The 16,184-nt window shown below is 48.0% G+C and overlaps 2 protein-coding genes across 2 annotated transcripts; both read left to right on the top strand.

The window, feature by feature from the left end:
- The first annotated feature begins 1,288 nt into the window (after nt 1–1,288).
- LOC107190013 lies at nt 1,289–3,996 on the top strand. Its single transcript, XM_015578729.1, has 3 exons — nt 1,289–1,406; nt 1,808–3,037; nt 3,302–3,996. The coding sequence occupies exons 1-3, from the start codon at nt 1,289–1,291 to the stop codon at nt 3,994–3,996; spliced, it is 2,043 nt and encodes a 680-aa protein (XP_015434215.1).
- A 145-nt stretch (nt 3,997–4,141) lies between these two features.
- On the top strand, nt 4,142–4,645 carry LOC107190012. Its single transcript, XM_015578727.1, has one exon. The coding sequence runs from the start codon at nt 4,142–4,144 to the stop codon at nt 4,643–4,645; it is 504 nt and encodes a 167-aa protein (XP_015434213.1).
- Nucleotides 4,646–16,184: the final 11,539 nt, after the last annotated feature.

The raw sequence follows: 16,184 nt of genomic DNA, 5'->3' as shown, positions 1-16,184 counted from the left end.
GTACCACAGGCGGTAGAGTGAGGAGTGAGGGACCCTCGTCTGGTAACGCTGGTCCAGCCATGTCGTCCCGATTTGATCGTGACTTTGACATGAAGCACCGCCATCGTTCAACCAATGTACTATATCCCTCTGTACTCCTCTTCACCCCGCAATGGTCGATACATTGCCATGTTTGCTTACCTCACCAGGTGGTGCTGGCAGCAGTTATGTTGTAGGGATCGGATACTGCCGTCTCTCTCCCTCCGTAGTGTCTCCTTCTCCCGCAAGGAGAAAGAGGCGCGTGCATCGCGTTGCTGCCTGCGTGCGGCAGATCCATCTTGTCCGCTGTCGCTACAGCACGTACACGTGCTCGTAGACAATAAAGTCTTTGTTCCATACACGTGGCATTATTATTTAACCTCCGCGCTACAGTGGCCGGGACGTAATATCCCTAGCGTCCCTCAACGCCACATTGGTGACCCCGACGTGATCGGCAGTTCCATGGACGTGAAAAATTAAAATTCTGGAAGGAACATCGAGCCAATCGACACGCTGACGCATTGTCTTCGCTGCGGAGGTCTGTTCCTGTCCTGAGACGTCTCTTGGCCTTACCGGCATGCCGCGCCGGAGAGGCATTCTTCACGGCAACCTGATGCGATAGCTGTTGTTGCGTGGTTCCGCAACGCGGAAAATCGTCGTCACCGGTGCCTGAGGCGGTGCGATGCAGCGTGTGCACAAGCTTTCGTTCCCGATACATCGTCATCGGTGCCTTGCATGGGAGGTTCGTGTGCTGTGCCCGAATCATTGTCATCGGTGCCTTGCACGGGAAGGTCTTGTGCTGTTCCCGAATCATAGTCACCGGTGCCTGTTGGTACATCGTCGCTGGTCCCGAGGAGGTCTTCGTCATCGTCCCAGGATCTTTGTCAGCGGCGTCATCCTCCACGGCGGTGCTGCGGCTGGAAAGGTAGCTACGCACATAATGTGCGCAACATAATTTTTTGCGGCGCGCATCGTCCGTGTACGATGGCATTATTTGCCCATTCCCCGTGGCAGTAGTTTGGTTGTGGCAAGGCGGCCACGTGCATTAACGCACGCGACACCATTCTCTTTTGTTCGTCGTTCGCGCGGCCGGTGAGCGTCCATTGTTTGTCGTCTGTTCGACATCCATTATCCAACGCCCGATATGTTTATTTCGTCGTTCAACATGGTTTTATTCGTCGTTCGACATGTAGCAAGTCTGGATAACCCAGTATAGTTACGAAAAAGGCTATTAAAGACCGTTTTCGATTAGGTCGCTTAAATGTTCAGTATGGAGAGCGACCTGAAGAGGATTTTAGCCGTCATGACGTTCCTGTCCGAGAGGCTGGAGCATTTAGAGGCGCGAAATAATGAACCACGTCCTCGGGCGGCGTCGCGCTCGGGTTCGAGTAGGAACCGCCGCCGGTCCGCGGAGCGCGCGACTCCCCGGTTGTGTGTCGCGCACACTAAGTACCCGGCGAACTCAACTTCCTGTAAAAGCTGGTGTGCCAAGTTTGCCTCATGGCAAACAAAAAACTAGTTTCACCTTCCCGCGCGGAGGCCGTCGTGGAGGGTGCTCGGGAATCCAGTCGCCTCCACATTCGCGACCGAAAAAGCCGTCAATATTTTTTAATCGACACGGGAGCCGATATTTCGTTGCTCCCGGCGAATATGAAAATTAAGGGCGAATCGTCGGGCCTCAAATAATGCACCGCGAACGATACCTGCATCGACACTTTTGGCGAGTCGTTTCGCGAATTAGACTTGGGCCTGAGACGCTGTGTCAAGTGGAATTTCTGCATCGCTGCAGTTCCGTACGCAATTATTGGCGCCTATCTCTTGCGTCACTACGGATTGGTAGTCGACCTTCGAGGGCGTCGCCTCACCGATTCCTTGACGCAGATCTATTCCATTGCAGTTGTCAGACCGGCACTGATTCATTCAGTGCATACGGTCAATCCTGGTTCCAGGTGCGCGGAAATCCTAGTCCATTTCCCTGAGATTACGGGTTCTTCCCCTTTAACGCCCCCGGAGGGTCATAATGTGGTACATCACATTTTCACTTCTGGTCCTCCGGTTGCAGAGCGCGCTAGGCGTCTCTCCCCGGAGAAGCTCTGTGCAGCTAAAGCCGAATTTCAAGCTTTAGTTGCGGCTAGCATCTGTCGTCCGTCTCGCAGCCCTTGGGCGAGCCCGATCCATCTTGTTCCTAAGAAGGACGGTTCCTGGCGAGTCTGTGGCGATTACCGCCGCCTTAATGCGTTAACTACGCCGGATAAATATCCAACTCCCCATCTCCATGATTGTTCTGTCAATCTTCATGGAAAGAAGGTCTTTTTGTCTCTCGACTTACACAAGGCCTATAATCAAATTCCTATGGCTCCGGAAGATGTCGAGAATATGGCAGTGATTACGCCGTTCGGCTTGTTCGAATACCTGTTTATGACATTTGGGCTCAGGAACGCCAGCCAGTCATTTCAGCGTTACATCAATCGTGCGTTGGGTGACTTAGATTTCGTCTGCGTCTATATAGACGACATTCTTGTTGCTTCCGAATCCTTAGTGCATCATGAAATGCACTTACGCGCTGTGTTTCAGAGGCTCAAGGAATTTCACCTCCGTTTTAATGCCGACAAGTGTGTGTTCGGCGCCTCCGAACTCGAGTTCCTCGGATATTCGATCAACAGTGCGGGCATTCGGCCTACGACGAAAACGGTTGACGCGATCACCAATTTTCCCCAGCCAAAAACCATCGCTCAGCTTCGACGTTTTCTGGGGATGGCGAATTTTTATCGCCGAAACCTTCCCAACGCGGTACAATCACAGGCCCCGTTGAACGCGTTTCTCACCGATTCTCGGAAGAATGACAGACGCGAAATTGTTTGGTCCTCGGACGCGGTACATGCGTTTGAAAAGGTTAAATCAGACCTTGCCAACGCAGCGTTACTGGTGTTCCAACATCCTCGTGTAGGCGCAGATTTGCGTGTCATCACGGACGCTTCGGATTTCGCTATGGGAGCGGCTCTCGAACAGCGTTCTTCAGGTTCGTGGGAACCCCTCGCATTCTTTCCGCGGAAATTCTTTTCGGCGCAAAAGAAATACAGCGCGTATGACCGTGAACTGACCTCCGTATACGAGGCCATCAAGTACTTCCGTCACTTCCTCGAGGGTCGCGACTTTAGGGTGGTCACTGACCACAAACCCTTACTGTATGCCTTTATGCAGCGTTCCGATAAGGCTTCTCCTCGGCAGCTGCGCCAGCTTTCATTCATCGCGCAATTTACTACGCGTATTGAACATGTGGCAGGCTCGGAGAACACCGTCGCCGATTCCCTTTCGAGGATTGACGCTGTTCGTCTCCCTGTGGAATTCGACCTGGATGAGCTTGCAAGATTGCAGAGCTCTGACACTCAGCTACAGCTGATTCGCGGGGCTTCGGATCATTCGTTGAAATTGAAGAGCATCCTGTGGGGACCAGAGCAAGCTCCAGTTTTCTGTGAGATTTCTAGCGAGGCAATTCGTCCGTATATTCCGGCGAGCCTTCGCGAAAGAGTCTTCCACACCTTTCATGATCCCGCCCACTCTAGCGGCAAGATCACTGATCGCATGATTCATCAGAGATATGTCTGGCCGGATATGCATCGAGATATTGCATCTTGGTGCAAGAACTGTGCCGCGTGCCAGCAATCCAAGGTCTCACGTCATGTCCGTCAAACTCCAGAGCATTTCGTCGCCCCTGATGGTCGTTTCGACCAAGTTCATATTGACATTGTAGGGCCTCTGCCCTCGTCACAGGGATGTTCGTACTGTCTCACGATGATCGACAGATTCTCTCGTTGGGTGGAGGCTGTTCCTATGCCGGATATTACGGTCCAGACGGTAGCCAGGGCGTTCTACGACACCTGGATTTCACGATATGGTGCACAAGGTCATAACTACCGACCAGGGTGCTCAGTTCGAATCCCGTCTGTTTTCGGCACTCCTGTCGTTGATAGGGTGTAGCCGTGTTCGTACGACGGCGTATCACTCCGCGTCAAATGGCATGATTGAGAGATGGCATCACGTTTTTATAGCCGCAATCATGTGCCATGCAGATGCAAGCTAGTCGCGAGTTCTCTCCACAGTTTTGCTAGGTCTCAGATACCATATGCGAGTGGACACTGGTGCGTCCCCCGCAGAATTTCTGTTCGGCACCACTTTGCGCCTTCCCGGTGAGTTCTTCCTTCCGGAAGATATTTCACCCGACCCAAATTTCTTCATCCAGGAATTCCGCGAGTACATGCGTCAGGTTCGTCCGGTGCCCGTAGCGCACAAGCATGCGAAACGTGCGTTTTACTTTAAAGAACTCCACAATTATTCGCATGTCTTCATGCGAAACGTGGCAAAAAAGGCACTCGAGAGGCCTTATTCAGATCCGCACAAGATTTTGCAGCGCGTGTCTGATCGCATCTTTAATATTGACGTCAACGGTTCCGCCAGAAGTGTCTCCGTCGAGTTTTTAAAACCCGCGCATTTCGTCCCGGATAATCTCGAGGATGATTTGAGCGTGCCCGTGAGCGGCGATTCGTCCGCGACTTCGAGGCCGCTTGGTTTAACAACGTACTCGCGCAGAAGAGTCACGTTCGCGCCCGGTCCAGCGGTGCGCACTTAAAAAACGCCCCAACTTAGTTTTAGTGCCTGCGTTAGTTTTAAGACTTATTTGTACAGCATATTATATCGTGTGGTTTGTTTAATTAGCAATAAGCAGCGTATTATATTGTATGTCTTGTTTCATCATAGTGTATATCTTGTGTGACTGTTGTATGTTTTGTTTAATTAGCGATAAGTAGCGTATTAATATATTGTATTGTTGCGTATTCGCAACTGGTAATATTGTTGGGTTTTACCAGTACGGGTGACCGGCGTAACTGGAGAGCAGCCAACTAGCTCAGAACGGTGTAGAGAACCACTAGGATATCACTGAATTATAACACGTGTCCGTAAAAGAAAACTTTATTCATCCCGATATCGGGAGCGGCGGATAGAGACGTGCGTCTTACGCGTTTTTTATTCGCGTACGTGCGCAATTCGTTGCCTTTTGTCGCGACGGCGGGGTCGCCGGCAGCTTCTGTATATGACTCGCGGATGGTGTATGCCGGTTTTACATTTTCTATGGAGACGGAGCGCGGCTTTCCGTTTACTTCGATTTCGACGACTTTGCCGGTTGTACGTTTTAGCACTTTGTGAGGACCGGTGTATGCGCGTTCCAATGCTTTTTTAGTGGTACCCGCGCGGAGGAACACATGCGTGCATGTGGCGAGGTCTTTGAAAAGAAACGCACGTTTCTTGTGCCGTTGTCCCACTGGGACAGGTTTCACCTTTTGCATGTGCGCGCGGAATTCCTCGATGAACGCCCTTGGATCCGAGTTGGAAAGCTCGTCGTCGGGGAGGACAAATTCTCCCGGAATGCGCAACGTGGTTCCGTAGAGGTATTCGGCGGGTGATGAGCCGGTGTCCATCACGTTGTTTCGCAGGCCTAGCATTACGGTGGACAGAACGCGTGTCCACGTGGGGTTCACGTGACAGAGTATGGCGGTCTTTAAGCATCAGTGCCAAAGCTCGATCATGCCGTTCGAGGCAGGGTGGAACGCGGTGGTTCGGATTCGGTGGCAACCGGAGAGTTTGAGCAGTGCTGAGAAGAGCTGGGACTCAAACTGACTGCCCTGATCCGTTGTTAACGTTTCAGGGGCGCCGTAACGGGAGATCCAGTGATCTACGAACGCCCGACAAACCGTGTTAGCCTCTATGTTCGCGAGCGGAATGGCTTCCGGCCATCGCGAGAAACGGTCGATCATGGTCAGACAGTAGCGATGGCCTTCTGACAGTGGCAACGGACCGACGATGTCCATGTGGACGTGACGAAAACGTTCGCCAGGGGCGACGAATTCTTCCGGTTTCACGTGATTGTGGCGCGTGACCTTTGACTGTTGGCAGTCTAAACACTCACGCGACCACGTCGCAATGTCTCGGTGCATACGCGGCCAGACGTATCGCTTACGGATTACACGGTCGGTGACTTTCGCGCTCGGATGCGCGGGTCCGTGAAACTTGTCGAAGATCGCCTTGCGCGACGGGCCTGGAATGTACGGACGCAAAACTTCTCCGGAAAGATCGCATACGATAGCGATGTGTGTAGGTCCCTACCGAATTCGCCGAAGGGCCAGCGAGTGGTCGGTAGAGGCCAAGAGAGTTTTGAGCTCGTCGTCGGCTTCCTGCTGTTTCGCGAGCTCCTCTAAGGAAACGTCCGCGGCGAGGTGCAGGGTATCGACGCGCGATAACGAGTCGGCGACGACGTTTGCGGAGCCGGGAAGATGCTCGAATCGCGTAGTAAACTGCGAGATGAAGGACAGTTGGCGTAGCTGACGAGACGACGCCTTGTCTGCGCGTTGTCGGAACGCGTACATGAGTGGTTTATGGTCGGTGACGACCGTGAAATCGCGACCTTCCAGGAAGTGGCGAAAGTATTTGAGAGCCTCAAACACTGCGGTTAGCTCGCGATCGTACGCGCTGTACTTCCGCTGAGAGGGGGTGAACTTCCGTGAGAAGAACGCTAATGGTTTCCACACGTCTTGGAACCGTTGTTCCAGAGACGCTCCCATTCCGAAATCGGACGCGTCGGTGACGAGGCGTGTTGCTGCGTCGGGAGCAGGGTGATTCAGCAGGGTTGCGTTCGCGAGGTCAGATTTGACTCGTGCGAATGCTTCCTCTGCCTGCGAAATCCAGAAGATCTCACGCTTGTCGTTCTTCTTGGACTCGAGAAGATACACGTGCAAGGGCGCTTGCACTACGGCGGCGTTGCGAAGGCTACGCCGATAACAATTGACCACGCCCAGAAATCTGCGCAGGTCTGCGACCGTTTTGGGCTTCGGAAAGTCTCGAATGGCGTTGACCTTGTCAGGAATGGGTGAGGACCCATTCTGGTCAATGATATGCCCCAAGAACTCGAGGCTGGGCTTGCCAAACTCGCACTTGGCAAGATTCAGCTGTAACGCGTGCTCTTGCAGGCGTTGCAAGACGGTATGGAGGTGGCGTTCATGCTCCTCGCGGTTCGAGGAAGCAATGAGGATGTCGTCTATGTACGCGAAGACGTAATCAAGGTCCCCGAGGGCGCGGCAAATGTACCGCTGGAACGTTTGCCCGGCGTTGCGCAGGCCGAAAGGCATTACAGTATATTCATACAACCCGAAAGGGGTGATCACGGCGGTTTTCGCGACATGCGACGGTGCGACTGGGATCTGCTGATAAGCTCTCCGCAGATCGAGCTTAGAAAACACTGTTTTCCCCAAAAGGTGGACTGAGTAGTCATGAAGGTGTGGTACCGGGTACCTATCGGGAACGGTTACAGCGTTCAAACGGCGATAGTCACCGCAAATTCTCCAACCCCCATCCTTCTTAGGAACGAGATGGATGGGACTTGCCCAAGGGCTGCTGGAGGGACGACACGTTCCATCGGCTACGAGCCGTTGGAACTCGGCTTTCGCGACCTTGAGTTTTTCCGTAGAGAGCCGTCGCGCGCGTTCGGCGACGGGAGGACCTTCTGTCACGATGTGATGAAATACATCGCGCGGTGCCTCGCAGTGCGACTGCGACGGTCCCATGACACTAGGAAATTCTGACAATATTTTCGCGAAAGGTAGAGAAGGGTCAATCGACTTGACGCCTAGCAGCGGAGATGGTCTGATCGTGCAGACCGTAGAGATCTGTGACAAAGGATCGATCAATCTGCGATGACGCAGATCGACCAGGAGACCATAATGGTTTAGAAAATCTGCACCAAGGATTGGGTACGGAACCGCGGCTACGCAGAAATTCCACGTAAAGACACGGCGAAGGCCTAAATTGAGGGCTAGGCGCTTCTCCCCATAGATTGAGATTTTCGTCTCGTTTGCTGCGTACAAGCGAGAGATCGGCACCCGTGTCGATTAAGAAACTGGGACCGAGGTCACGATCTCGAGCATGGAGGCGGTGTGATTCGGCACTCGGCGCGCTTGCCTCCGTGCGGCGAGTGCACTTTAGTTTTCCGGTTTCCATGCACAGGGTTTCGCACAGTTTCGTGCGTCCTTTCCGAACTTCCGGTGGAAGTGGCAGAGAGAGTCCTCACGCGTTCTCGGGCGCGAGCCTGATCTTCCCCGAGAGGGGGTTCGACGACGAACTTCGCGAGACATTCTTCTCACTGCGTTCGCCAAATCGGCTACTTGCTTTGTGAGAGCATTTACTTTTTCCTCGAGTTCGCGGTTTGACGAAATGCGCGAAGGCGCGGAGGAAACGGCCAACGCGGCTGCGTCGGGAACGCGCGACGGCGCGGAAGATACGGAAACAATGGCTGAGCCGGAGGCTTCCATGACCTTGTCGGCCAGCTCCGCGAACTCGTGGGGATCCGTGATCCGCGACATGGCGAGGATCGCCTGGACTTGAGCAGGAAGCTGCTCTAAGAAAATTGTGCGAATGACGTCGTCGTTGCATGAACCGTCGTTTAGGTTGCGGAGGCGTGTCAGGATTTGAGAGGGCTTTCCTTCTGTAAGGACCTCGCCCTTAAGGAGTCGGCGTAACCGCGCTTCTGCCGACGTCGAGAAGCTTGAGATGATGCGCGTTTTTATTTGCTCGTACAGATCCGGCGGTTGAGGGGACGCGGTGAGAATGTCCCGGACCGAAGCGATCTGATCATACGAGAGCGACGCGACAACAATGTCGGCCATTGTCTTCTGCGAGGTAACTCGAGCTGCGGTGAGCGAAGACTCTACCTGAATGAACCACAACTGCGGATCTTCTGGGAAGAACGCAGGGATTTTCGGTACGCGATAGGAATCCACGTGTTTCTCGATAAGTGACTGTAAGGTCTCTTCCGGCCCCGCAAACGGCCCCGGTGAAACCATCGTAATTTACGGCGGTGTACACGAGGCGACGACGAGGGAATCCGCGACGCAGGCGCAGAAAATTCCGAAAGGAATCGAACGCGCGACGGTGGCGCGGTACTACACTAAATTTGGCGCGGGACGCGAGGCGCGCGGCGCGACGAGGAGAATTCGACGCAGAATTCGTTACAACGCACGCTTACGATAATCTAGGCGCATAACTTACATTATTCGCGCGGTTTCATGCTGCTGCGGAATCCCTGGAGACGCATGGGTGTCTCCGACACGTGCTCGGACGGCATCGGCAATGGCGGCTTCCGGTCGCGTGGTCGGGAACTGCGTAGTCCTTGACGGGCTGCACAGCGGTGGTCCGTGGAAAAGGCGTCGGTGGTCGATGGCTTCACGCAATTAGCATTCCTGACAAGGTCAACGCCATTCGAGACTTTCCGAAGCCCAAAACGGTCGCAGACCTGCGCAGATTTCTGGGCGTGGTCAATTGTTATCGGCGTAGCCTTCGCAACGCCGCCGTAGTGCAAGCGCCCTTGCACGTGTATCTTCTCGAGTCCAAGAAGAACGACAAGCGTGAGATCTTCTGGACTTCGCAGGCAGAGGAAGCATTCGCACGAGTCAAATCTGACCTCGTGAACGCAACCCTGCTGAATCACCCTGCTCCCGACGCAGCAACACGCCTCGTCACCGACGCGTCCGATTTCGGAATGGGAGCGTCTCTGGAACAACGGTTCCAAGACGTGTGGAAACCATTAGCGTTCTTCTCACGGAAGTTCACCCCCTCTCAGCGGAAGTGCAGCGCGTACGATCGCGAGCTAACCGTAGTGTATGAGCTCTCAAATACTTTCGGCACTTCCTGGAAGGTCGCGATTTCACGGTCGTCACCGACCATAAACCACTCACGTACGCGTTCCCACAACGCGCAGACAAGGCGTCGTCTCGTCAGCTACGCCAACTGTCCTTCATCTCGCAGTTTACTACGCGATTCGAGCATCTTCCCGGCTCCGCAAACGTCGTCGCCGCCTCGTTATCGCGCGTCGATACCCTAAACCTCGCCGCGGACGTTTCCTTAGAGGAGCTCGCGAAACAGCAGGAAGCCGACGACGAGCTCAAAACTCTCTTGGCCTCTACCGACCACTCGCTGGCCCTTCGGCGAATTCGGTGGGGACCTACACACATCGCTATCGTATGCGATCTTACCGGAGAAGTTTTGCGTCCGTACATTCCAAACCCGTCGCGCAAGGCGATCTTCGACAAGTTTCACGGAGCCGCGCATCCGAGCGCGAAAGTTACCGACCGTATAATCCGTAAGCGATACGTCTGGCCGAGTATGCACCAAGCATTGCGACGTGGTCGCGTGAGTGTTCAGACTGCCAACAGTCAAAGGTCACGCGCCACAATCATGTAAAACCGGCATACACCATCCGCGAGTCACACACAGAAGCTGCCGGCGACCCCGCCGTCGCGACAAAAGGCAGCGAATTGCGCACGTACGCAAATAAGAAACGCGTCACCTTCGCCACCGGACGTAAGAATTAAGGAAAACTGTAAGCGACCGAACACCAAACTATGTATATATTGTAAATATTGTAACTATCACATTGTCATAAATATCGTGTACACTCTGGGGGGAGTGTGTGGGGATATCAGCGCCACTGCGCAATTCCCCCAGACACTCGCCTAGGGAGTCTGCCCCAACAAGGTTGGCAGCGCCAACCTCGGGCCATATATAACCAGGAGTCGAGACGCCTTCCCTCTCTTCTTCCTCTTCTTCTTCCGCGCTCGACTTCCGACTCTCGGTAGAGACGCACGTCTCTATCCGCCGCTCCCGATCTCGGGATGAATAAAGTTTCCATTTACAAACACGTGTCATAACTCAGTGATATCCTCGTGGTCCTCTACACCGTTCTGAGCAAGTTGGCTGCTTTCCAGTTACGCCGGTCACCCGTACTGGTAAAACCCAACAGTACATGTAACTACACTGTCATCTGTAGGCGCAGATTGAAATTAGTGTAACTGAGGCAATGAATCAAAGTATTAGATAACTAATTATTGATTAAATGTCAAAATGATAACATTGATGACTAGAAATTACTCGTATTTGATATTTACTTTTGGTTGTCATGAGGAAACATTGCCAAGGTATTAAAAACGCTCGTTCCCCGTAATCATGAGACCCAATAGGATTAACGAAAAATTATTTATTAATTCCTAATTGGATGTTAAATAATTGTATTTTGTTAAAAGCTGGAGGTACACGTTCTTTTGTACTGTTGCGATCCTCGCTCATGCCACGTAGCGATATATGTCATAAGCTCCAGAGGCGCGAAGTTTGAATCGAACGACACATGTAATAGGAAAGGAGGGTAAAGGTGAAGTTGACACTAATTGAAGAAGCGTGAAACCTGTTAGAGATCCTTTTAATAAACGCATTTCAAGATTATAAAATAATTAATATTCATTTATTAACGAATGTTTAAACATTTGCCAGTTGCCTTCGCCTCCTATCCTACCACTCAGAATCATTGCAGATATGTAAATCGCTCGTTATCGATAACCGGGAAGAAACGCATCAACGAATCAGGATAAATCTTCGAAATTATTAATTATGGATTGGTCAGTAGTAACTAAGGACATTTTGTAATTAAACAAAAAGGTGTATAAAGAGAAATGAAAAGGCATTCATTCCATCGACAACATTGTAACGGAAAGGACTAATATAATTACCTTTATAAATTAAATTCGTTTTCCTTTTTAATTAGTTTAAATCGTTTATCGTAATAGTTTAAATATAGTTCCAAAGTTTAATTTAAATCTCTATTGCAATTTATTATTATCGTTATAATTTCCTTTTATTTACAATTATCCATAAAGCTAACGCGTTTCACTTTTAAATTACATTGAGACTCAGGAATTCCCTGAGGGCCCACGCAACAGTACAACGAGGATTTTTTTGCCATTTTTAATTCTTCTTAATCGAGTACTCAAATTGTTCGGGCGTACTTTATTAAATAGCGGAAAAGCACAAATAACTTTAATTTATTCTTAATTCAAGTATATTGTTCATTTCATAATTTTGTTAACAAGTTCAAATACAAGTTCCTGAGTTTTATTTCATTTATCGAGTATTTATTGAAGCTATCTCGAGTAGAGCGTATCAGCGCTCCACGGGGACCCTAACCCTGCCTAAATTCTAAATTACAAAATCTTTATAAAACGGCCACGCAACAGTATCATAGCATATGCTATTGGATTTTCGAAACACGCGTGCCTATCTAGATAGTGTATACATTCCACGGGACGGGGGGGGCGGGGAGCGTGTCGGGAGCGGATACTGCCGTCTCTCTCCCTCCGTAGTGTCTCCTTCTTCCGCAAGGAGAAAGTGGCGCGGGCATCGCGTTGCCGCCAGTGATGCCAGAATCGTGGGTAAACCGCGCGAGCGCTTACCCTCTCCATGCCTCCCGTGGGTATTTTACACAAGCATATGTAGCCTGTCCGTGTGAGCTCTGCCCCCACTACGTCCTACTCGGCGACTCACCAACACAAGCGTTTTCTACCTCTGTCCGTGTGCGCTCTGCTTCGGGTGTTCTCGGCAAAAGCCTACGTCACGCGTTTACGATGCGACGGCCGAGTGGCCCAAGCCAGGTCAAAAATCCCAAATCCCAAGCAACCTAAAATTTACGTCCTAAACGCGGAGAGCTGCATGATTTCTCTCACGCGTTCATGATGAAGACCCCGTCCGAAACTCCGTCCGAAACCCCTTTCGAATCCCGATGCGACGGTTTTACTTTTTATTTTTAATTATTGCATAATTTCATTTTGTAATATGTCAGTAAAATAAAAACTTCGAAGATATTGATTCAAGAAGCATTTTAAAAAAATGGGAGATGTATTTATTCCTCTTCAATATTTAAATTTTATATTACACAAATACATATTCTCTTATGTATACACAAATTATTCGTACAATTAGATGTTACCTTCATTCTAAGTATTACAGTACATACATATGAAAACATTGGAAGAAAAATCCATCACATTAATATGTTACGTACAGTAAAATGAAAGCTTGGAAGATATTAATTTGAGAAGCATTTTCAAAATCAGATTTTTTTGTTAAGCTGGTCCACGCATATGCATTTTGTTGATTTGATGTCGGTGAGCATGGATAATATGCATGTACATACAACACATCGTCTTTTCTTTTTGTCCTGTAAATAATGTCACAAGTGTTCCGTCCTCAATATGGACTTTCTTTACTCACGGTATATTAATTTCTTTGGGCGGCTAAAATGCTTCTTTCAAAATCTGGGAAATTCCTAACAACCCCTTTTGAAATAATCGGACAATAATGTATTCGGCGCGCGTATAATTGCACCTAATTCAAAGTCCCTTTACGTTAAAATGGTTTCTAAGAATTCAATACCGTCCTACTTTCCGGTAATAAAGACATTTCCAAATTATGTGTTACAATGAGCCACCGTGCAGTCTCGTTATTGCCTCCATTTACGATAGGGTTGCCCGCGTTGCGGTCAGATACGTCTCACCCTAAGTACCTGCTCATATACGCGCGTCATGGTCATATTCGGTAGTAGTACTATTATTCCAATTGCGGTTCACACTATGTGTATACTTCTTTTCAGACATAGAAAAGTAAAGGACTACTAACATCACATGTGCGTGGACCTACTGCAACGGTTCTCAGAAACGCGAAATATACCAAAAATACAAAAATCGAGTTTTGAAAATGCTTCTCAAATTAATATCTTCGAAGCTGTTATTTTACTGACATATTACAAAGTGAAATTATACAATAATTAAAAATAAAAACTAAAACAGTCGCATCGGGATACGAACAGGGTCTTCATCATGAACGAGCGTGTGAGAGAAATCATTCTGCTGTCGGCGTTGGTCCTTTACTTTTCTATATCTGAAAAGAAGTACATATGCACATAGTTTAAACCGCAATTGGAATAATAGTACTACTACCGAATATGACAATGAAGCGTTTCTAAAATTAATATCTTCCAAGCTTTCATTTTACTGTACGTAAGATATTAATGTGATGGATTTTTCTTCCAATGTTTTCATATGTATGTACTGCAATAGTTAGAATGAAGGTAACATCTAATTGTAAGAATAATTTGCCTATAGTATATATAAGAGAATATGTATTTGTGTAATATAAAATTTAAATATTAAAGAGTAATAAATACATCTCCCATTTTTGTAAAATGCTTCTTAAATTAATATTTTTGAACCTTTTATTTTACTGGCAAATTACAAACTAAAATTACACAATAATTAAGAATAAAAAGTAAAAGCGTCGCATCGGGATTCGAACGGGGTTATGGACGGGGTCCCTCGTCATGAGGGCGTTAGAGAATTCATGCTGCTCTCGACTCTCGGCGTTTAGATTGCTTGGGATACGGGATTTTGACCTGGCTTGGGCCACTCGGCCGTCGCGTCGTAAACGCGTGACGTAGACTTTTACCGAGAACACCCGAAACAGAGCGCACACGGACAGAGGTAGAAAACGCTTGTGTTGGTGAGTCGCCGAGTAGGACGTAGTGGGGGCAGAGCTCACGGACAGGCTAGATATGCTTGTGTAAAATACCCACGGGAGGCATGGAGAGGGTAAGCGCTCGCGCGGTTTACCCACGATTCTGGCATCAGTGGTTGCCGCCTGCGTGCGGCAGATCCATCTTGTCCGCTGTCGCTACAGGACGTACACGTGCTCGTAGACAATAAAGTCTTTGTTCCATACACGTGGCATTATTATTTAACCTCCGCGCTACAGTGGCCGGGACGTAATATCCCTAGCGTCCCTCAACGCCACAATGTGTGATTCTGATCGTACTCCGTTTTATTTAGATAAATGTATATTATGCAGAAATTTCAGTAATAATAACAAAAAGTAAACACAAATATGTAAGAGTAACATAATCTCTTTTCAATTTTCAATAGTATTGATATTTTTGTTTAATTTCCATACGATTATGCCCAGATTTCCACAAGATGAAGCACTGCATAAACAGTGGATGATACTAATAGGCCGAAAAGAATGGATGTTTACAAACAGTAGTTTGTTATGGTATGTTCACTTCTCTGAAGACAGTTTCATAGTGCACTACAATAATAGAAACGTTTAAAACCAGGAAGTGTACCAATGATTTTGTCGAAACGGTCAAGGTTTGAAAAACAGAGGAATGTTTTGGTGGAAAGTAATCGTGGAGGTAAGAAATTGTGTCTTTAGTATTGTTCTTTCTGTCAATTACCGGTATCAATATGCAACATTTCCTAATACGCAAAATTGTTTAGGCTCATCAGTAAAACCAATTTAATTTTCTATATGTATGTACATGTATATGTTATGTGGTTTATATAACAATTTTTGCTCATGGTTTTTTTATTATTTTAAGATTATAGATAGCTTTAAGACTTTAAAATAGAAAAAAAGTATGCATACGTTATATATAAAATAACTATATTATTGGTTCTGGCTTCTTGAAGTACTACTGATTTATTTTCAGATCTTATATTGTACACTGTGCACTACACAAAAATTGTTATTAAATTTTGTATTCTTTTCTGTTTGTGGCATGTTAAAATACGACCAAGTTCTTTTCAAAATGTATAGTATGAAAAACTGTTACAGCATTATTTATCAAATATTTTATACATTTTGTTTCTATTCAGCTAGCGGCAATGATACAAGTATGGCTCAGCACTACTGAATTTTGAGTAACTGCGACTGACTTGAGGTACGTGGATTCCTATGATCATGGCTCAAAGATGTAAGTGAAGTTGCAACAAAATTAATGTTAGATTTAAGAATTTTACTATTTTTCATAATTTACTTATAAACTACATGTAAATACAAACGTTGTATTCATTTTGTTCAATTGTACATAAAATATTTAAATTCGTTATACTTGATATATTTACTACATAAGAGAATAACAGTGATTAATTCTGTATAATTGTACGTGAAATACTTTAGTTCTATGTTATACTTCATATATTAATGAGAGTCGTGATCGAACCGTCGAACGGGTAAAACGTGTTTACCTTAATTAACGGTGTGTACGTGTATCCAACAACTGTGTATCAAACTGCCTAAAAGCGGGAAGAAATATGTTATTTCCGATAAACACCAAGGAAATAACACTGAAAATAAAAATAAAGAACCAATGAAAATAACCGAGTTAGCAACAAGCGATAGCAAAAAGGAGAGAACACTATAGAAGGAAGAGGAAAGGGCAGGAACAAGCACTACTGTCTACAGGA

This window comes from Dufourea novaeangliae, unplaced genomic scaffold (genome assembly GCF_001272555.1).
Source record: "Dufourea novaeangliae isolate 0120121106 unplaced genomic scaffold, ASM127255v1 scaffold185, whole genome shotgun sequence".
NCBI lineage: Eukaryota > Metazoa > Arthropoda > Insecta > Hymenoptera > Halictidae > Dufourea > Dufourea novaeangliae.
Note: the sequence above shows the minus strand (reverse complement) of the source record. Positions and strands in the feature narration are given on the sequence as shown.